Source organism: Mastigoproctus giganteus, chromosome 10 (assembly GCF_048544385.1).
Source record: "Mastigoproctus giganteus isolate SK-2022 chromosome 10, ASM4854438v1, whole genome shotgun sequence".
Taxonomy (NCBI): domain Eukaryota; kingdom Metazoa; phylum Arthropoda; class Arachnida; order Uropygi; family Thelyphonidae; genus Mastigoproctus; species Mastigoproctus giganteus.
In genome coordinates, this window is record NC_143584.1 from 229,301,619 (window position 1) to 229,325,365 (window position 23,747).

Sequence of the window (23,747 nt, forward strand, 5' to 3'; positions counted from 1 at the left end):
TGAATGATATACAGTAATACACCGAAGTTACACGATAGGTGGGTCTGACGAAAATCGCTTAAGTCGAATTCGCGTAAGTCGGGGTACAACTTTGCATATAAATACATATAAATTTTGTTTAATTGGGATCAAGGACTAACAAAAACACTAGTTTAGAAGAAAAATATTAATAAAATTGCAGTTCTTTATACATATTAATACAAAATATGTATTAAAAAAATAAATGACTTACGTAAAAAAGTTATTTTGATGTCGATGGCTTCATAAAATCTAACAAATTCGTCTGACGACACAGCGCCTTCTTTTTTTCACCCAGAATTTCTTTGTAGCAAGCTAATAATTTTTTTATTCCTTGCTTTGTAGCTATAACGCTTTCTTCGTTGGAGTCTGTTTTCTAAAATTTTTAAGCCCTTTTCAACTGAGCTGAGACCTTCTGTCAAGTTTGCAATTGTCATGTGCTTTTTGCCGTTGCCTCATTTAGGCCTTTATCACATGGTCTTTCATTTCGCTCAAAGCGTTTCACAATTTCATATTTTTTCTCTATCGACAGAGGCGGACTGGCCATAAGCCTTACTGGGGAAACCCTGGCGGGTCGGTGTGATTTTTGGCCATAACATAGTATGAGGCCACTAAATTTTCTGGGGTAAGAATTTTTGACCCAGTCCGCCTCTGTTTATCAATATTGCTTTTCTTTTTCTCTCTGAATCTGCAGTGTCTTCACCAGTACGCATCCTTTTCACACCTTTTAAGTATTTTACTCATTTTTAGGGAATAAAGCACAATTACAAAACGAGGAGGCACGCTTGATACGCATAAACAAAGCTGTGCCCATGTAGCAACTGAATAAACAACACCATAAAGGCAGAGCTACACTATTAACACCTCACATTTCTAGGGGTTGCTACTATAAAACAATAAAAATCCAGTTGCGTTTCTGCTAGTGGAATCTGTTATAAACTGGTAGTAAACTCGATCTAATTGCATACCAATAGCTGGAATTGTGTTGGTTTTTACGTTATTATGATGAAATGTGTTTCACCTTCACCGATATAAAAAACATAAATACATTTTCTGAATCTTTTCTTCATTCCTATCGTGTTGCGTTCGGTTGGGGTGATTCTGCGTTCGACTGCCATTTCTTATAAACACAAAGGCGAATCGTGCATAAGCGAATTCGGTTCGTGTTATATTATAAGATATCGTTTCACCTTCACCGATATAAAAAACATAAATACATTTTCTGAATCTTTTCTTCATTCCTATCGTGTTGCGTTCGGTTGGGGTGATTCTGCGTTCGACTGCCATTTCTTATAAACACAAAGGCGAATCGTGCATAAGCGAATTCGGTTCGTGTTATATTATAAGATATCGTTACCGTATTTATAAATAGTGTATGATCGAATTCGTGTAGTGTAAACACGTGTTATAAGAGGACTGACTGTATACGGCTCGACCGACGCGATCCATTTCTCTCATGAAAACAATGTAATTTCCGACAAAAGTTGAGCACGAATTCGAACACACACATATAAATATGACAGATGGAATACAAATTCTTGTATATGTGTGCAGCTCATGTGCAGCAAAGTTGAATTTTGTTCATCTTTCGCTCTCACTCTCCGCCGTCACACCGTATATCGATAACATATGAAAAACGACCTTGAAGATAGTGGGCGGGAGTGTTGCCAAACAAAAAAAATCAAGAACCGCGTAACTCAGAGTTCGCGTAAGTCGGGGTATTACTGTATACAGAAACTTTTCTTGCAGGGATAAGAGGGTGATTATCCCTTAGTACATTTCTAGGCCCCATCTTAAGTATTGTATACAGATCTAGAAGCCTTGCTTTAGGAAGGATGTAGATCCTGCAAAAATCACTGCTGATAAACAGATCTAGTGTATTGCTTCCTCTTGTTGCCTCTCTATCCTGGTACTGTAGAAAACAATCATCCAATAAATCCACAGGATTCTTCCTAGTGTATGAGTGACCAACCCAGAAATTCTAGTCAACATCTAGAAAGCTAAAATCCCCAATTTATAAGAATTCTGATTTACTGGCCTACTCTAATTCTCTGTATATGACCACCTCACATGCACTAAATCAAAGTATAATGGATAAGTTTCTAGGGAGGAGTGGGAAATATTATAAGTTTGCTTTCCTTTTGGAAAGTAAGCCAATAAAATCAATCATCACCTTCGATTTGAATTGACATAAGCCATGGTTCATGTATATATGATCAATTTTTTTTATGTTCCTCTTTAGAGTAAAGAATACACTGAATTGTGGCAACTTTTTTTTTTTTTTTTTTTTTTTTTTTTCATTTAAATATTTTCTTTCTTTAGGCTGGTGATGCTGGCCAGACAGAAGAGGTAGCAGATGAAAATAAGAGTCTTATATGGACCCTTGTTAAACAGGTAATTCTTATTTAGCTTTTTCTACTTTTAGTATTAGTAGTGGCAAATGATGCAAGGAGGCAAGCTTATATAGCATCAATCTAGAAAAAAAAAAAAAAAAAAAAAATCCCATTTCTTCTGTACATCCACCCTAATAACACTAGATGGAAGTTTGTTCCAATGATCAGTTACTCTCTGGCTGAAAGTAAATTTCCACACATCTATCCTGCAGCCATCTAGTTTCAATTTAAATTTGTGATCTCCAAGAAATAGTATTTATTGTTTAATGGATAAGTTAGTCCACATCCCTCCAAAGCCTGTCCACATTATCACCTCACTCTGAACCTTTCTGCCTGTTTGCCAAATTTGAAACTTCATATAACCCGGTAGTTAGGTTCCTATAAAATGTCGTGTTGTGCAAAACCGTGTTATATGGGACTAAGAAAACTACTTTTTCTTAGTCCTATATAACACGGGACTAAGAAAATAAAGGAGGGGGTTACATTCCAAAAGCTAACAAAAATACACCATTCTAGATTTTGGGTATTTTCTACTCTTTAAAAAATCTGTAATTTGGGTTTGTTTGCTTTTGCTTGATAAATCTTTGAATTTCATCATATGGAACTAAGAATTTTTTGAAGCTCCCTTTCAAACTTTTGGCTCCTTTCATTCAAGAATCTGCATTCAAAAAATAAGATTGTAATTGCTTGGCTAAATTTATGCCTTCCCATATGCTTTTTAATGTAAAATTTGAAAGTTAAAAATTTTCATCTGCACTATCATCCTCTGAATTGATTTGGTTTTACCTCTGATGCCACAATTGAGAAATATTTCCATGCTTCCATTACTTCAATAGATTCAGAATCAATTTTTTTCCAAAATCCATTGTAATGATGAAATGATTTTTAAAGGTGGATATAATGCTTTGATCCAATGGCTGTATTAACCTAGTACAACTGTGGTGCTAGAACAAAACTTCAACATTTGGATGACTTAAATCTTTTGGATGGCCTGGTGTAAAATTGAGATTTTTATGGCTAGAATAAGGTCTACCATTTTTATTTATATATATATATATATATATATATATATATATAGGTAAATGAATTAGGTGGTAGTATAATAATATAATATAAATAATATATTGGCTTGTCAGTTAAACCAATAACCAAGATAGGTACCTAACGTGACCAGGAAAAAATACATGCTATGCATTAAGCAATATATTACAAAATATATAAAAATCGATACATTAAAAAGTTAATTATGGCAATAGGTTACATTGAAGAGGACTTTTTCTAGGGCTAACCCTTTCAATGTAACTACCGTAATTAACGAGCTATCCGTTTCTGTAGTCATCGTCCAGCTAGGCAAAGTCCAAAAAGCAAAAAGTAAATTAGGCCAAAACAGATAAATAACTAAATTTCTAAATTTAGTAGCAAGCTAGTGCGATGACTGTTAGCCCGACGGATAGCCAAAATTAAATTTACATAAGCAAAAAAGAGCATATAAAATATTTTTAGGCATCAGTGTGTAGTAAAAAGATAGAGCAGCAGCCAGTGCTAACAAAAGGCGAACGGAAAAGTTAGAAGGATAGTTATAGTATCTCACTCCCCCTCGAATACTCTAATAGATCATGAGATATGAAAATTAGGAATAAGAAAGAGAAAGGTAAACAGAAAAGAAAAAGTAAAATCAATGACTAGGATGCAACCTTATAGAAAGGTATCCCATTTTGTGGCAGGCAATGTAAAGAAAACATTACGCTTAAAATTTTAACATTTTAACAAGCTTACCAACGCGAATCCAAGGCAGGAAAAAAAGCCTCGGGAAATAGCACGTGCTGAATATATACTACTGTGCGCAGCCCCCCCTGGTAGGTGTAGTAGATAAGTAAAGCGATAAATTAGGCATATTTACAAGTAGCGCCCTCTGCATTGTCAATATGCCAAAGAACATAACTAAATAATAATGCCGTCAAATAATTATATCTTGAAATTAAATTAGAAGTTAACAGAATATGTTCCTGCCCATAGAGCAAATATAGGTACGACGTTTTCAATGCGTGTAAGCTATATGTGACTTACTTCATGAGCAGTACCTACTATATACATATATACATGCCCAACGTCATTCATATTAGCCAACGAAACTCCCACAACAATTTTTTAAACCAAGTATGTTATATTAGTGCCTGTATATTACTAATTCTATAATCCTCTGTGCGCTAAGGTTATAATTTTCCTTGCTACATGCTATAATTAAGGCTTTATAAATAAATCGTGCTATTATGTGGTGTGGGAAGCCATTATTTAATAACTTAGTTCTGAAATCAATCAGTGTATCTATCATATAATCCATCTGATTACATATACTTAATCTTCTTAAACTTTGTGCGATAATTATATTGCGATGAATTCTTTTTGATATATTTGAGTTCCAGTTTGTGAGGTCGATAGCATTAAAATTATAATCTTTGCGTTTATCATACAACTTGGTGTGTACGGTATTATTATCATCTATTCTTATATCCAAGTCCAAGAAAGTAGCAGAATTGGAATTAGCATTTGTGCTTTCTAAAGTTAATTCAGGCGGATAATATTTAATAGCTTCTGTAAGGAAGTCTGGCATATTGAAAACTATCAAATCGTCAATATATCTGTATACAACCATATTGCTTTTAAAGTTATACTCGAAGTGGTGTAGATATAAATTAGCCACTAAACAAGAACTACAAGCACCCATAGGTATGCCTGTGTATTGTCTATAAAGATTGCTGCCATTAAATATATAGTTATTGAATATACAAAGATTAAACAGGTCATCCCAGTGGCTTTTGTCACAAGGTAAGATATTTTTGTATTTATCATAATAGTCGCAGAACACCGTTTTTAGGCTGTTATGAGGGATGCTGGTAAACAGGTTATTAAAATCGAAAGTATTAATCTGTTCTATAGTATTACTGACTGTGTTGTTTTTTATATAACTTAATACCGGTCTATTATTAAGAATGATCTTAGAATGGCCTATGTTATCAAAAATAATTTGAAGTAGATTAACCAGTTTGCGATGTGGAATCTTGGCGTAGCTATCCCTACACGAAGTTATGAATCTAAAACCAGTAGGTTTTTTATGAAATTTAGGTATACAGTATATGTATGGGTATATTGTACTATGGTTAGTAAGCTTTAATTTTTTATGCCAAGCACGTATTTTCTTAGTAATAGTGTTTAGCTTGTCCGTTACTTTATGGTAAGTGATGCTATTGTCAAGCTCATTTAGCAAAGTAGTAGTGTAAAATTTTTTACAAATAATACTGTAATTATTGGAGGCTTTATCAATAGTTGTTATAACAAACTTATTTTGTATAAGTTTAAGCTTCTGTTTAATTGTGTCCATATTAAAAACCTTAGTAGGTATTATTGTCTTGCATTTAGACCGTATCTGCTTCTTGATAGCCAGAAATGTGAGTGTAATCCACTTTTGGAAGGCTTCCAAGGATACATTATGTTTGTACGATAATTTAAGGCAGAACTTCATAATATCTGAGTGAAGCTGTTTAATAATAGCGTTGGTGTTAATATCGGTATATGGTCGAAATTTGAAACCAAATGAGAGAATCTCACGTAGCTCAGGACTGTCTATAATGCTTAAATCTCCTGTGATAATGTGTTTATGGTGTGCGTCCACAAAAGCCTGATATTGCGGTAAATGGCAAAAACATTCCGCCTCAATATCGTTATTGATGAGGTTAGTGGCTGCTTTTTTATAATTGCAGACAGAAAGTCCAAACGGTTTGTTATAACTGAATCTGGTGCATATCTGTGTATTGGTAATAGGCAAATCATTTTTATATATGTTAATAAATTTATCTAAGCAGATATTATCAAACACTACATGGCTGAATTTAATGTTTATATATTCTTTTGTGACCTTAGTTTTTTTATTACTAAACATAAATTTAATTATGTCTATAATCAGGTGTTTAAGGTGTAGGTTGTTATGCCTATATGTAGAGTTAATGGTGGCCAGAGCTCGGATTTTACTATGCTTCAACCCGAATATAAAATCGTGAATCTGTTTGACATGTATAATGGTATTGTCCCAATCCATTAACATGTCATAGAAATTGTCAGTTCTATTTGGTGTGTGTGCTTTTTTACTATGGCTAGTATATGCCATTCTATTATTTTTGGGACTTTTTACTAATTGAAACAGTTTATATATACATGTATCATCTATAGTACTGCTGGTGTAGCAATGCCCATTAAACTTATTATTAAGTCCATAAGGATACAGAGTTTTATATTTTAATATATTGATATTTTCGGATTCTAACCTGTCATAGGGGTTACTTTTAATGTCTAATATAGAAATAGTAGTATTACTAAAGCTGTGTACTTGAAAGTGCTGTAGTTCGATGTCTTTTATATTAACGAAATTTTTAATGTGCGATCTATGCACATTAATCCTAATATGCAACTCCCCTCCTGTTTGCCCAATATATTTTGCTTCACACAGGTTGCAATGTATGAGGTATACAACATCATACAATGTATGAGGTATACAATGAGGTATATATAATAATAAGTTTAATGGGCATTGCTACACCAGCAGTACTATAGATGATACATGTATATATAAACTGTTTCAATTAGTAAAAAGTCCCAAAAATAATAGAATGGCATATACTAGCCATAGTAAAAAAGCACACACACCAAATAGAACTGACAATTTCTATGACATGTTAATGGATTGGGACAATACCATTATACATGTCAAACAGATTCACGATTTTATATTCGGGTTGAAGCATAGTAAAATCCGAGCTCTGGCCACCATTAACTCTACATATAGGCATAACAACCTACACCTTAAACACCTGATTATAGACATAATTAAATTTATGTTTAGTAATAAAAAAACTAAGGTCACAAAAGAATATATAAACATTAAATTCAGCCATGTAGTGTTTGATAATATCTGCTTAGATAAATTTATTAACATATATAAAAATGATTTGCCTATTACCAATACACAGATATGCACCAGATTCAGTTATAACAAACCGTTTGGACTTTCTGTCTGCAATTATAAAAAAGCAGCCACTAACCTCATCAATAACGATATTGAGGCGGAATGTTTTTGCCATTTACCGCAATATCAGGCTTTTGTGGACGCACACCATAAACACATTATCACAGGAGATTTAAGCATTATAGACAGTCCTGAGCTACGTGAGATTCTCTCATTTGGTTTCAAATTTCGACCATATACCGATATTAACACCAACGCTATTATTAAACAGCTTCACTCAGATATTATGAAGTTCTGCCTTAAATTATCGTACAAACATAATGTATCCTTGGAAGCCTTCCAAAAGTGGATTACACTCACATTTCTGGCTATCAAGAAGCAGATACGGTCTAAATGCAAGACAATAATACCTACTAAGGTTTTTAATATGGACACAATTAAACAGAAGCTTAAACTTATACAAAATAAGTTTGTTATAACAACTATTGATAAAGCCTCCAATAATTACAGTATTATTTGTAAAAAATTTTACACTACTACTTTGCTAAATGAGCTTGACAATAGCATCACTTACCATAAAGTAACGGACAAGCTAAACACTATTACTAAGAAAATACGTGCTTGGCATAAAAAATTAAAGCTTACTAACCATAGTACAATATACCCATACATATACTGTATACCTAAATTTCATAAAAAACCTACTGGTTTTAGATTCATAACTTCGTGTAGGGATAGCTACGCCAAGATTCCACATCGCAAACTGGTTAATCTACTTCAAATTATTTTTGATAACATAGGCCATTCTAAGATCATTCTTAATAATAGACCGGTATTAAGTTATATAAAAAACAACACAGTCAGTAATACTATAGAACAGATTAATACTTTCGATTTTAATAACCTGTTTACCAGCATCCCTCATAACAGCCTAAAAACGGTGTTCTGCGACTATTATGATAAATACAAAAATATCTTACCTTGTGACAAAAGCCACTGGGATGACCTGTTTAATCTTTGTATATTCAATAACTATATATTTAATGGCAGCAATCTTTATAGACAATACACAGGCATACCTATGGGTGCTTGTAGTTCTTGTTTAGTGGCTAATTTATATCTACACCACTTCGAGTATAACTTTAAAAGCAATATGGTTGTATACAGATATATTGACGATTTGATAGTTTTCAATATGCCAGACTTCCTTACAGAAGCTATTAAATATTATCCGCCTGAATTAACTTTAGAAAGCACAAATGCTAATTCCAATTCTGCTACTTTCTTGGACTTGGATATAAGAATAGATGATAATAATACCGTACACACCAAGTTGTATGATAAACGCAAAGATTATAATTTTAATGCTATCGACCTCACAAACTGGAACTCAAATATATCAAAAAGAATTCATCGCAATATAATTATCGCACAAAGTTTAAGAAGATTAAGTATATGTAATCAGATGGATTATATGATAGATACACTGATTGATTTCAGAACTAAGTTATTAAATAATGGCTTCCCACACCACATAATAGCACGATTTATTTATAAAGCCTTAATTATAGCATGTAGCAAGGAAAATTATAACCTTAGCGCACAGAGGATTATAGAATTAGTAATATACAGGCACTAATATAACATACTTGGTTTAAAAAATTGTTGTGGGAGTTTCGTTGGCTAATATGAATGACGTTGGGCATGTATATATGTATATAGTAGGTACTGCTCATGAAGTAAGTCACATATAGCTTACACGCATTGAAAACGTCGTACCTATATTTGCTCTATGGGCAGGAACATATTCTGTTAACTTCTAATTTAATTTCAAGATATAATTATTTGACGGCATTATTATTTAGTTATGTTCTTTGGCATATTGACAATGCAGAGGGCGCTACTTGTAAATATGCCTAATTTATCGCTTTACTTATCTACTACACCTACCAGGGGGGGCTGCGCACAGTAGTATATATTCAGCACGTGCTATTTCCCGAGGCTTTTTTTCCTGCCTTGGATTCGCGTTGGTAAGCTTGTTAAAATGTTAAAATTTTAAGCGTAATGTTTTCTTTACATTGCCTGCCACAAAATGGGATACCTTTCTATAAGGTTGCATCCTAGTCATTGATTTTACTTTTTCTTTTCTGTTTACCTTTCTCTTTCTTATTCCTAATTTTCATATCTCATGATCTATTAGAGTATTCGAGGGGGAGTGAGATACTATAACTATCCTTCTAACTTTTCCGTTCGCCTTTTGTTAGCACTGGCTGCTGCTCTATCTTTTTACTACACACTGATGCCTAAAAATATTTTATATGCTCTTTTTTGCTTATGTAAATTTAATTTTGGCTATCCGTCGGGCTAACAGTCATCGCACTAGCTTGCTACTAAATTTAGAAATTTAGTTATTTATCTGTTTTGGCCTAATTTACTTTTTGCTTTTTGGACTTTGCCTAGCTGGACGATGACTACAGAAACGGATAGCTCGTTAATTACGGTAGTTACATTGAAAGGGTTAGCCCTAGAAAAAGTCCTCTTCAATGTAACCTATTGCCATAATTAACTTTTTAATGTATCGATTTTTATATATTTTGTAATATATTGCTTAATGCATAGCATGTATTTTTTCCTGGTCACGTTAGGTACCTATCTTGGTTATTGGTTTAACTGACAAGCCAATATATTATTTATATTATATTATTATACTACCACCTAATTCATTTACCTATATATACAGACCGATGTAATGTTTAATCGTCTTAGATGGCATTAATTGGTTATGGGAATAAAACAAAATAAAACAAAATAAAACAAAATAATTTAATTTTACAATTTATATTTATTATAATATTTATATTTCACTTTCACATACTAGGATATATATATATATATATATATATATATAAAAAGATTTTATAGTATGTAGAAAGTGTGTGAAGAAGATTTGTTTTAAGCCTATTGAATCTATGGTATACACTAGAAGTGAACTCGACTAAATGGAAAAGGAATGTAGCAATATATGATATGAAAAAGAAAGAGACAGGAAATTTTAAAAATAAAAGGTGAAAAGGCGATCAAAATAAGATTACATTGCAGTGTTTTTCACAATTTGAGTGTCTTTGTCAGAGGTCATTCACTGAAATTATGAGAACGACGGCAATGTTCTTGCTTCTGTTTCTGACGTGCTCTCTATGCTGTGGTGCACGTGTGCTGTAGACATGTGTTAAGCACGAAATTTGAAATTTTGCAGCTAGAATAAATCTTATAAATTATGCCACTAAATGAAATTATAATTATTATTAGTAGGGCATACAGATCGTGGTGGATGACCTTACAGAAGCAAGCAAAAGAATTGAAAAACTAAAGTAATGATATTGAACTGTAGGAACAGGCAAGTAGAAAGAAACTTACCGTTACCTTGTAAGAGGTGCCTCCGTAGCCAGGAGCAGCAGTGCGTAGCACATGCTTCTTGATTAGACCAGGGTTCGAGCCCGTCACCACCAAATACAGAGGATGCGGAAAGGTCAGGGAATGACCACCGCATATCCCGGAGCAATATGGCCTTAGTTGCTAATGCTCCTAAAAACCAAATAACTAACTACCTTGTAAGATTGAAAATGACCAAGACGGTGCCGTGCCAGTATCCAGTATATTTATGTATAGGTTCACTAGCGGTTCCTAGCATTAGAAAAAGACCTGGGGGTAATTGTGCAGTCAAATATGAAGTTCGCTGAGCAGTGCAGATGGGCTGCCAGGGCAGGTCATGGAGTCTTGTCAATGATATATACGAATTTTGCTAGCAAGGACAGGAAGGTGATTATCCCGTTATACAAGTCAATAGTCAGGCTGCACCTAGAGTACTGTGTACAGGTCTGGAGGCCTCATTTTAGGAAGGATTTTGAGTTGCTAGAAAGAGTACAAATAAGGGCAACAAGATTGGTGAGGGGAACAAAGGGGTACTCTTACCAAGAAAGGCTTAAGTTCTGCAAATTGCAGCACCTGGAGAGTAGGCACCTGTGAGGTGATCTGATTGAGGTGTACAAGGCCTTGAATGGGTTGAGCAAGCTGATGGAATTCTTCCTCTTGCTTAGACTAAGAACCTGAGGGTGGCACAGTTTCAAATTGAGGAAAGATAGTTGTAGAATAAATGTGCGGAAATTTGCCTTTAGCCAGCAGGTAGTTGATTGGTGAGACAGGCTTCTATGCTGCACCAGCCAAAAACAATTTGAGTTACCGAGAGAGAGAGATATGATGATATCCAGCTCAGGTGTGCCAAGCCCATACTCACCAGATGTGAGCCCCTGGGGTTAAAATTTAAGGCTGAGCTGGACAGGCGTTCGGAACGAATGGAGGGGTGGGTGAAATGGGAGGGTTTTTTTTTTTTTTTTTTTTGGCTGATGCTGCATAAGCTTGCTTTCTTGCATCGCATGATGCTAATATGCCACATTTTCTTGAACAGCCTTAATACAGTTATTGGAAAATGAAAATTTTAAGATGAATTGTAGAATGAAGAATTTCATTCCTACAAGAATAATTTCAGTGTCCACTGTGAGCAAACATTGGGATCAGATGATTTAAAACAGTAATCCAGCAAAGGAAAAGAATAGAAATTACAGATCATCCCATTTCATGCTCTTGCTGCCAGGCTAGAACGTCACAAGTATTAGTCGTGTATATCGAAGGATTGTTGGCAAAAAAAGATCAAGGGTGGTGTGGTTTTCAAACTGTCTCTTTTAATTATAATTACACTGTAAAAGGCAATTGTAAGAATTGAGACTGCTTCCATACCTGGACATAGAATACTATGTTGAGGTATGGAAGCAACCACACTTCAGAGGGAACTCCTACGAAGAGATCAAAGATGTGTGCTTACTGACCTTCTCAACTAGACACCTAGACGATCTGACTGTCTGTAGGGGAAGGGACAGTAAAATGAGTGAAGATGAATTTTTCATGTTTATAAATGAAACTAGAGGCTAAGGATTCAAATTACAAGGGGTTGGTTTCAGACTAGTTTGTAGAAAAATTCTTTTTGCCAGCTTTTTTTTCTTTTTTTATATATATATATATATATATATATATATATTGTGCTGATGTTATAAGAATGTGGCTTCCTTGCATTGTTATAGCTAATACTAAACCAAACCAGATTATTATTTTTTTTTTTTTCTTTTCTTTTGTTTAGCTTTACTCCTGTTTAGAGAAAGACATCTCATAATCTTCTGTTATTCTTTATTAAATTTTTCCATTTAAATTGCAATTTATTCTGTGCATTACAGATACTTTTACTTTTTCCAAAAGAAAAAAAAAAAATTACCACTTTTCTTTCCTTGGCAGGTTAGACCAGGAATGGATTTATCCAAGGTTGTTTTGCCAACATTTATTTTAGAACCCAGGTCCTTTCTTGACAAACTTTCAGATTATTACTACCATTCTGATATACTTTCCAAGTAAGTACAAGAAATTTGAGTCTATCAAGTGTTTAACAATATAATTATACCTCATTCTAAATAGATTTCTAAATATAATAGCATTCTGTTTCTATTTTATTCTAATAAAAGGTTTTTTTATTGTTAAAAATATACTAAATTGTAATCATCAAGGAAAAGTTATGATCTATTACATTTAAAGAAAATTAATCTGAATTTGTAGAAATAGCTTGCACAGCGATTTTAATCTAAATGTTAAGTTTTCTTCTCCTTCCCTTGTAAAACATTTTTTATTACAGTCTCTGCTTTAGCTGAATTAGTAGTGGTTCCCTCAAAAGTGGTGATTTGGCAACATCTACTAGATTAACAAACAAATGATGAATGCAGTTTTTTTTTTTTTTTTTTTTAACTTAAATGTTTAGAAATATTCTCTTTTAATTCAAATGACTATTCATTTATCATTTTTAGACACACATGTGCACACCTGTTTTCATTGCCATATCTGCCCTTCCATCCATCCACAAGTAACTCAGTTATGGATTTTCATGAAATTTTATATTTGGGAATTTTAAAGTATTTGTCAGGTCATTCCAAATTTCATAAAAATTGGACAAATAGAAATCTGGAAAATATATTTTTTTTCCCCTTACAATTTGCATGTAAAAAATAAATTAGTAGATTAAATGTAATTTTAGTGTAGCATTGTTATTTTAGAAAGTCTGTGCATGCTTTCTGTGGCGTCTATGTAGCCAGGTGGGCAGGAGCAGCAGTGCGTAGCACACGCTTTTTGATTAGCCCAGGGTTCAAGCCTGTGACCACCAAATATGGAGGATGCGGAAAGGTCAGGGAATGACCACCGCATATCCCCGGAGCAATATGGCCTTAGTTGCTAAAGCTCCTAAAAACCAAATAATAAAACAAACAAACAAACAAAACAAAGCATGCTTTTTGTGTATTATTATGTAAGACTTATGACTGTGCTGTTGCTTGTGTAGAGATACATATATAGAGACAAAAAAGTTATTTGAAAAAAGAATACTGGTGGAGAGTAATAAATATTATACAGTTGTAATTAAACTGAACAGCTAATTTTAAAGAGCATAAAGCTATAGGAATTTTATACAAAGTTATACAAACTTAATTTAACAAAAAAATCAAACATACCTGAAATGTAATGCACTGCATACATTACCTAACTTATTTTCCTTTCCAAAGTGTACCTATACTTTTTTCAAATCAACCTGAAAATAATTGGGAATTTCAAGGTTGTTGAAATACTAAATAAAATTAATGTATTTGTTCATATTCCTTAATTGGTTAAAGTTGTTCATTATATGGTGTATTAAATAAGCTTTATACAAATATTTTGACTGCTGCAGTCAATTATCTATCTATTTAATAGATAATTAACTACAGTTCATAATTTTCATAGTTTAATCTAAAATTGATGTATTCTTACAGAGCTGTACTGGAGGATGATCCTTTTACCAGAATGAAGACTGTGGTAAAATGGTATCTCTCTGGTTTTTATAAAAAACCAAAAGGTCTGAAGAAACCCTATAATCCAATTCTAGGGGAAGTGTTTCGGTGCTATTGGAAGCATCCCAGTACTGATAGCAGAACATTTTATATTGCAGAACAAGTAGGTTTCTGATTTGAGAATATAATTTATCCTGTGTAAATATTACTCAGCTCAAAAAATAAAATAAAAAGTAATGTTAGTATTTCACAGTCTGTTTTTCTGTGGCCGTAAATCAAGATATTTTAGTTTTGAATGCAGGGTTTTTTTTTTTTCAAATATAAGATAAATAATTCAAGATAATTTGAATGCTTATGTGGGTTTGGATATACATATTTGCGGACAAAAAAACTGCATCACTTGTGAATTTTGCAAATAATGTGTTTTGTGCTGTATTGTGGGTTGCTGAAATGTTCGAAATGCATTTGTTAGTTGGGATATATATCTCTGTAAATGAAATCCAATAAAAAAAAAAAAAAAAAAAGACTCTACCTAATTGCCATAAGTATCTTCCCAAAGGGTGAAATGCATAATTAATGGAAATATGAGAAATCATGCAAATGGAATCGTGACAATCAGACATACATTTTATTGCATTTATGGGTACAAACTGAAATGACATGTTAACGTAATAGTATTGTGTACTGTAAATCAGCAAAATAAGTCCTCGATATTTTGTTGTTCCTTCTCAAGCTGCAATTACAGCCTTGCGATGATCTGGCATATAGTTAATCAACTTCTGGATATACGGTTGCCTAATTTTGTGGTACCACACCCTTACAGTGCTCTCCTGCAGCTGAATCTTACTTGTTGGCTTCTTCTGAGCAATTTTAGACAACATTATGTGCCAGTCCAACACTAATGCCAGCATTTCTGAGGAATGACTGTACCTTAAGGGAGAAAAACGAGGGAAAACATTGGTGCAAGTATGTTTTAAGACTTGAGACAAGCAGACAAACTCATCATTAAATCTAAATAGCATAAAACTTACCAGTTTTGCTGTGTGGCAAGATGCTGAATCCTGTTGAAAAATGCAGTTTTGGACCTCCGTGTAGTGCAGTTTTGGACCTTCTTCTGACATATCGCTTCCCGTCCAAGCCATCCAGGTTGAATTTCGATTTGTTAGAAAAGATGACTGTGTCCCATTGCTCTTTTGTCCATGCGTTTTATCCCAGGCAAGTCACTTCTTTCTCATTTGTTGGGTCAACAAAGGCTTCTTCTTGGGCCGATAGGCATGCAGACCACATTCCAAAAGCCGTATTTGGATAGTTCATGCACTTGTTTTAACACCAGAGGCCATCTCAAAGTCCAGTTTTAGGTCAGGAACACTACCATGGCAATTACTTAGACATAGGCATTTCAAATATCGATCTTGGGAAGGCATAGTCGCTCTCTTACGGCTGATCCAAGTTTTCTCTTCACATCACTGGTTTCACGCTTTAATTTCAGCACCTGGGATACTGGTGACCGGTGGCAGCCTATTTTATCAGCGATAGCATGCCTAGAAAGCCCTTCCTGGAACAGAGCAACGGCTACACTTTTTTTCTTTGTTTCAACTGAACATATGGAGCCATGCTTACATCTCTGCAAAACAGGATACTAATGAGAGTGCATAACCTTCCAATGCCGTATTTATAGCAACAGCTGATGCAATATCTTTGCTTTGCGACAAACAAAATGACTGTAATCAAACAATATCTTATACTTATACATTTCACTACCTTGCCACTGTATTGTCTGGTATGCACCCTCGAGACAGTAAGAGTTATGTTATTACTATGTATATTAATTCCATCAAAATGACTGTAATCAAACAATATCTTATACTTATACATTTCACTACCTTGCCACTGTATTGTCTGGTATGCACCCTCGAGACAGTAAGAGTTATGTTATTACTATATATATTAATTCCATCAGAGCCTGACTGATAAGCAAGGTAAAGAGTATTTAGTGTTTAAATATAAATAATATACAAAAGTGGTGAGATTCATATTTTACCTCAGGCAGCAAAAAGTCTAGGTTGACCATGACTGTGCCCACTTCACCTCAGTATTACTGTATAATTTCTCTTATTTAATATTATTTTATAATATTAAATATTAACTTTATATTTACTTTATTAAGTAATGTTAGTTGCAATAACTTCTCATTATATGCCACACTTGTAATAATCTTTAACTATGTTTTTACTCCTAATGTAAATAAAAATTTTGTCAAATGCTAGTGTTATATGGACTGCTTTAGCAAGTCAACCTTTATAAATATGCCATCTTGCAGAGTTCACACATTCTTCTTTTATCAGTACTTATTTAGTAAATATATTTACTGCGTAATACAATCAGTTGTAAATATTTCACAGGTGGAAATCATGTGTACTGAAACCTTAGATGCATGTGGTAAACTGCATCTTAGTTTGTAAAATAAGGTGCAGGTTACCTCATGTAGTTGCACCCGCTAGCCAATAGTCATCCTTGGGTGTCTTCTGATGATTAATAAAAGGAAATAATACACAATAGCTGAATGGTATACAGTTGCAGTGGGAATTCTCTGCATATGTGAAAAGAAAAGGTACAAGATCATATGCTTTTTTTTTTTTAAAGAGGGTTTTATTTCTACTGCCCACCCAGTGATTTATATTAACACGTTAATGAAATTGTTGCAAACACAAGTAATGCCAAAAGATGCCAACTACCTTTATGCCAATTTTATGTTAATTTCTTAAACCATAACTGTACCTTTCTTCATCCTTTTATATACATAACAAGGAGCTACATTCATGAACACATTGGCTGGACCAGCAGTGTCAGCTCTTCTCCATAGTGAGCCCTTCTCTAGTGCAGATGTGAAATTTGTTTCTGAGGGACTCATAGGTGTTAGTGAATTACATTATGTCAGATAACTTGCTGTGAGAGAGATGAGCATAGTGCTCATGAATTAGCCATTTTGTTCTGCTGACATAACCTTGTTGAACATGCATGGGATATACTATGATGATATATTGCCATTCCATGGATATCTCTTGTGACATTCTAACAATGAAAGAATGCCCTTGAAGCCATGGATTAGTCAAAAATCCTCTTCCCTACAAAAAAATAAATAAATAAATTTGAATAACTTGCTCCAGTGCTGTGGAAGTGTGAAACTTGTGTAGAGGTAGCATTTTGTGTGGTGACCACACCAGTCAAGGTTCCTGTGTATGGAACCTTGACTGGTGTGAACTATTATTAACGTAATATGTTATTATTGTTTGTTTATTATTAAAGTTCTATTTATTTATTTATTAAATTTTTTTTTTCTCCCAGTTTACTTTAAACAACCCAGTCCTCACTGTAGATTTTTCTTTTCCTTAAAAGATTATCTTAATTCCATATTTTTCTAAAATTTTAAAGAGCAGATGGCTATGTGTACTTTGTTCTATACTTTTCAAGATCAACAAATCCTGTATACAGGTTTTGATTATGTTTTTGTTACAAGCAAATGCCACTTCCACAATAAATAAACTCAACTAAAATAAAGTCAGGGATTCTCTGTCTTTAATTTATCCTTGATGATGAGGATACATCTGCTTGGGATTCAAGTCATGCATGCTGCTGAAAGCAAATGTCACCTTCTATATTTATTTTAACTCTGTATAGGTTATGAAAATTTGAAAAATCACTAAAAATAATTCAGAATTGTTCATTTTTTTTTGATGCCACCTATAATTTGTTTCTTTTCTGAAACAGCTGTGAAAAATCCATGTTCTGTATTGAAAAAACATTTTAAACAAATTTTTGAAAATTAAAACTCATTTAGACCTGTCAGAGAGAGAATGCAAATTTAAAAACTATGCCCTTCAACCTATGTTTTAGCTCGAGGAGAGTGCTTCACTAACAGCAGTGCTCTCTGCAAGAAATGTGAAGTGCGTGTGTAAACAGTTTGACTCCATGTGCTGCATCAATGTTATGAAGTCAGAGTATTACTGATTGGAGGAAAGCATGTAGCAGCAAAGTGCAGTTACTATCAATATCTCTTCATGACGCATGTCAGTCATTGCATGCATATAATTGGGTTAACTTAATCATGAATTTTTTTACTAATTGTGCAGTAATTAGCAGGCATCTTAATTTTCTGTAACCAATTCAAAAATCATTTTCAACAATAGGTATTAGATGTTATATCTGTGTAACTCTTAATACCTGTTGTGAAAATTGTTCTAATACCTGGACGAAATGGATGAAGCACAAATTGCTGTTAGATTGTTAATAGTGTTTTCTTCATGCTATTTTTCTATAGTTATTGGCTGTAATTTCTTCCATTTAATATCTCTAAGAACTGATCCACTGTGGGTTTAGGCCTCATTCCCCATTTCTTACAAGAATAATCATAATATAGTTAGTGGTTATGCATTTTTTTTCAAGCAGTTAAAAACTGTAAGATGTTTAATGTATATGGAAGTCTAAATTGAACAGTTCACATTCTAATGAGATGATCGTTTTATGTCCAAGCTGAATAAGGTATCATTTATTAATTTATATAAAAGAAGTAAAAATGAAAAATATTTCAGAATTTTTAGTTTTATTTATAAACCAATTTTTTTTTATTTATTTATTTTTTTTTTTTATATTGGTAAATATTTTCAGGTCTCTCATCATCCACCAGTATCAGCATTTTATGTGACAAATAGGCAGGATGGTTTTTGCCTTAGTGGCTGTATTTTGGCTAAGTCTAAATTTTATGGTAAGCAAATAACATAGGACTTTTTGTTTCTTTTCTCTTTGTTTTTTGCTATAAATATGAATGGAAAAAATTCTGTAAAGCTCATTCCCAGTAATTTCTAGGAACAAAGCCTCTAAAAGTTGTAGTGGTCCTAAAATTTATAACTGTTAATATAGTTAATTTTAAAACATATATAAACTTTGTGTCGCATTTTTATATTATGCTTTTTCAATATAAATTATTACTCACTCAGAATATGAAGAAAATTGATAGCAGGTTGAAGAATAAAGTAGGGAGGAATGGAATCTCTATATAGAGTTATACAAATTAAGGACTTTACCCTGAATCAAACTGACTCTCCTAGAGCTGAGCTTTTTGACTTGGAATATCAGTGATGTCTTGAGGAATTCTTTCTAGATGGGAATATAAATTAAAAATATATATATATTTTAATGGTGGGATAGTTTAAGATTACATTAACACTGAATTGTAGATTTGACAAGAAATAGTTTCTCATCTTAAACTGTAGAAACAACCAGTATCCAGTGGAAGTAATCATAAAAATGTGGTAGAGAAACAAAAATTTCAGGTAGTTGCAGCATTTATTCTTGTCCCATACAGATATGAAAAGGATAAATGAATCTGATATGGGCAAAACTTGCTGATGTACTATTGAGCAAAATGAAAGCATCTTTTGATGTAATAGTTATACGATAGACAAAATTTCAGTTCATGCAGAGGATGGTAACTAGTTAGTCTTTCTTTTTTGAGAAGTTTTTGAACTATACTACTACTGCGATTGAATTTTTGGCATGTTTAACGAAAACGTTATCTGATATAATCGATAGTATGAAAATGAATAGCAAAGTTTCCCGTGGTGACTTGTTACAATCAACATTTTAAAAAATAATCAATTATATTGCTTGTAATATTTGTATTATATGCATTTATCCAAAGTCTAGTCATCACTTGGTACAGTGTTTGACATCGTCCGTAACGGACAGTTTACTCAAACATTGTATCATAATTAATGCAACGCAGTTACATTTTCGAAGATTAATAATGACGGATGAGAATTAAAAAGGAACAATGTCTGAATGCGGTACAAAGCCTACTAAGGTAAGAAAAATGCTGAATTTGAAAATTAAATTATACATTTTAGAATTGATTCCGTTCAACGACAAGTGGATGTGAGCAATAATTTAGGACTGGCAGGTTCAACTGTAAGAACAATTATAAAAAAATAAAGAATTAATTTTAGCAGCAGGAAAGACAGCTGTTCCATTACAAGCAACTAGGCCGAATATTATAATTGAAATAGATAGACTTCTAAATAATTTTATTGAAGATAATATACAACACACAATTCTGTTAAGTTGAATATTATTAAAGAAAAAGCAATTAGCCTATATGATGATCTGAAGAAAGCTCACTTTAAAAAAAAAGAAAAGTGGAACCATTTAAAGCTAGTAAGGGCTGGTAAGATAGATTTAAAATCCAGGGAGAAGCCACAAGTGCAGATCATGGAGCCAAAACTTTCAAAAAAAAGCTAAAAATTATCGAAGAGTGGTGTTAAACTTCTCAACAAGTTTTTAACGTAGATGAAACAGGACTTTTTTGGAAACGAATGCCTAAAAGAAGTTTCATGTCAAAATAAGAAAAAAAAAAAAAAAAAAAAAAACATGCCAGGCTTCAAAGTGGTGAACGATCGGTTGACTTTATTGTTGGGTGATAATGCTGCAGGGATTTTAAAGTAAAACCCCTTTTAGTTTACTAGGAGGACGGCCAAAGTACCACCCAAAATTGACCAAAGTTACGAAAACTCAACAGCCCAGGGCCATCGGATTAAAATTCATGATTTTAATTTTGATAAGTAGTGTAGTTACTTACCACATAATTATATACGTATGTAATGGAGAATATTTTTTATGTACAAATGTTTAATATTAAATATTTTGACCGACATTTGTGCATCTTTTTGCTACTGTTTATTATTGATTAGGAAATATTCTATGGCATAGACTGCGACTCAAATGCATATGTTACATTACAGGAATACGGTGTTCGCTTAGCACTGATTCACCTGTCTTAGCACTGTTTTTCAGGAACGAATTATCAGCATTAAGTGGGGGTCACCTGTATTAGCAATCCATCAACCAGATAGCCCTGTGAAACACTTTCCTGTCCAAAGAAAGGTCAAAGTCATGCTGGTTTATAAGTGCCATAGTTCTTTTAAAGAGTTCTTGGATATCTGTAATCTTGGTCTACTGATGTGAAAGGTAATCTTCTGTCTCATAGCTACCACCAGTGTATGAAAGTTAAGAGAGCATAGGAGATCTGGAAGATAAGTTAATTCAGAGAAAATGTGATACAGCAGCTTAAGCTCTGGGACAGTTCACTGTGCTTCCAAAGATTGCATCATGAAGTAGGAGCACAAATTTGGAAAAAAGATTTGGTGATAGAACACAATATTTAATCTAGAAAGACAATAGATGAATTTCATTTACACACACACACACATACACACAACTGCATATAGGTGCAGTGTTTTGTATTATGCAAAAAATATAAAACATAACAATATTAAAAAACAATAAATATCTCACACGAGAGAGAGAGAGAAAGAGAGAGAGAGAGAGAGAGAGAGAGAGAGAGAGAGAGAGATAGAGAATGCCACCAAATCTTCTCTTTGGTAGAGAAGATTTCTTGTCATCAAGGTTGTTCAGGATTCTTCTAATATCATTCTGTCGGAAGACTGGAAAGGCATTGAGAGATGTGTTTGGTATGGTAGGAAGTGATTTACAAATATCATTGATAGAAGAGTTGGAGAAAAAAATAGGATGCTAATTAGGCAGCTTTATCTTTGGATGAAGAGGCAATAGAACCGTCAGGTATAACAAGTGAAAGTATGGGTGGGCAGAAGTTGTGGCCAATAACTTTGACCTGCATGAGTAATATAGCTTTTAGATTATTTTTGTAAGAAATAGCTGGGATTGCATTATATTTTTAAAAAATGACCAGGTAGCTTTCACTTTATGCTGTCAGCAAAAATGAAAGGTCTGACAACTGCACATACAGTAATACCCCGAAGTTACGCGATAGGTGGGTCCGACGAAAATCGCGTAAGTCGAATTCGCGTAAGTCGGGGTACAACTTTGCATATAAATACATATAAATTTTGCTTAATTGGGACCAAGGACTAACAAAAACACTAGTTTAGAAGAAAAATATTAATAAAATTGCAGTTCTTTATACATATTAATACAAAATATGTATTAAAAAAACAAATGACTTACGTTAAAAAGTTATTTCGATGTCGATGGCTTCATAAAATCTAACAAATTCGTCTGACGACACAGCGCCTTTTTTTTCACGCAGAATTTTTTTATTCCTTGCTTTGTAGCTATAACGCGTTCTTCGTTGGAGTCTATGTTTTCTAAAATTTTTAAGCCCTTTACAATTGAGCCATTTTCAATTTTCAACCTGTCAAGTTTGCAATTGTCATGTGCTTTTCGCCGTTGCTTCATTTAGGTCTGTAGCACGTGCAATATCACATGGTCTTTCATTTCGCTCAAAGCGTTTCACAATTTCATATTTTTTCTCTATCGACAGAGGTGGACTGGCCATAAGCCTTACCGGGGAAACCCCGGTGGGCCAGTGTGATTTTGGCCATAAACCATAGTATGAGGCCATTATAAATTTTCCCGGGTAAGAATTTTTGACCCAGTCCGCCTCTGTTTATCGATAATTGCTTTTCTTTTTCTCTCTGAATCTGCAGTGTCTTCACCAGGACGCTTCCTTTTCACACCTTTTAAGTAAGTATTTTACTCATTTTTAGGGAATAAAGCACAATTACAAAACGAGGAGGCACGCTTGATACGCATAAAGAAAGCTGCGCGCATGTAGCAACTGAATAAACAACACCATAAAGGCAGAGATACACTATTAACACCTCACATTTCTAGGGGTTACTACCATAAAACAATAAAAATCCAGTTGCGTTTCTGCTAGTGAAATCTGTTATAAACTGGTAGTAAACTCTATCTAATTGCATTTGCGATTATACCGATAGCTGGAATTGCGTTGGTTTTTACGTTATTATGGTGAAATGTGTTTTCCCTTCACTGATATAAAAAACATAAAAGCAGCAAAGTTGAATTTTGTTCATCTTTCGCTCTCATTCTCTGCCGTCGCACCGTATATCGATAACATATGAAAAACGACCTTGAAGATAGTGGGCGGCAGCGTTGCCAAACGAAAAAATCAAGAACCGCGTAACTCCGAGTTCGCGTAAGTCGGGGTATTACTGTAACCAAATTCCAGTCCATATAGTTATTCCAGGTGACTAATTTCTTTAATATTGTTATATGTATTCTTTAAGGCATAATAAACACAATTGTGTCTATTCATCTGCCCATTTTATTTATTGTAGAGTCATCAGAATATAGAATTTGATTAACTATTTCTGTCTGCTCTTTGCACTTTTCTTTGGGTGTTCTGCAAATTCCTATCTGTTAGGATAATCTTTATTAAGGACTTTTGCTGATGTGGGATGGCAATACTTAAATTTTAAAAGTTTAATTATCCTCCTGAGACTAGTGTGTGAAAATTCCTATTTCCAAAGACCATCGTCTTTGTGACACTCTGGGACTTTCTTCAGATTTTCC

At 33.5% G+C, this 23,747-nt stretch overlaps 1 protein-coding gene across 8 annotated transcripts in view; it reads left to right on the forward strand.

Annotated features, from left to right (window-relative positions):
- Positions 1-23,747, forward strand: part of LOC150080016 (oxysterol-binding protein-related protein 8-like) — a 464,021-nt gene that overhangs the window by 369,044 nt on the left and 71,230 nt on the right. For all 8 annotated transcript variants that reach the window (XM_090383709.1, XM_090383711.1, XM_090383710.1 and 5 more), the window contains 4 exons: positions 2,341-2,412; positions 12,769-12,881; positions 14,322-14,502; positions 19,005-19,101. In XM_090383709.1, the coding sequence (XP_090239835.1) occupies positions 2,341-2,412; positions 12,769-12,881; positions 14,322-14,502; positions 19,005-19,101 (463 nt within the window). The remainder of the gene's footprint in view (positions 1-2,340; positions 2,413-12,768; positions 12,882-14,321; positions 14,503-19,004; positions 19,102-23,747) is intronic.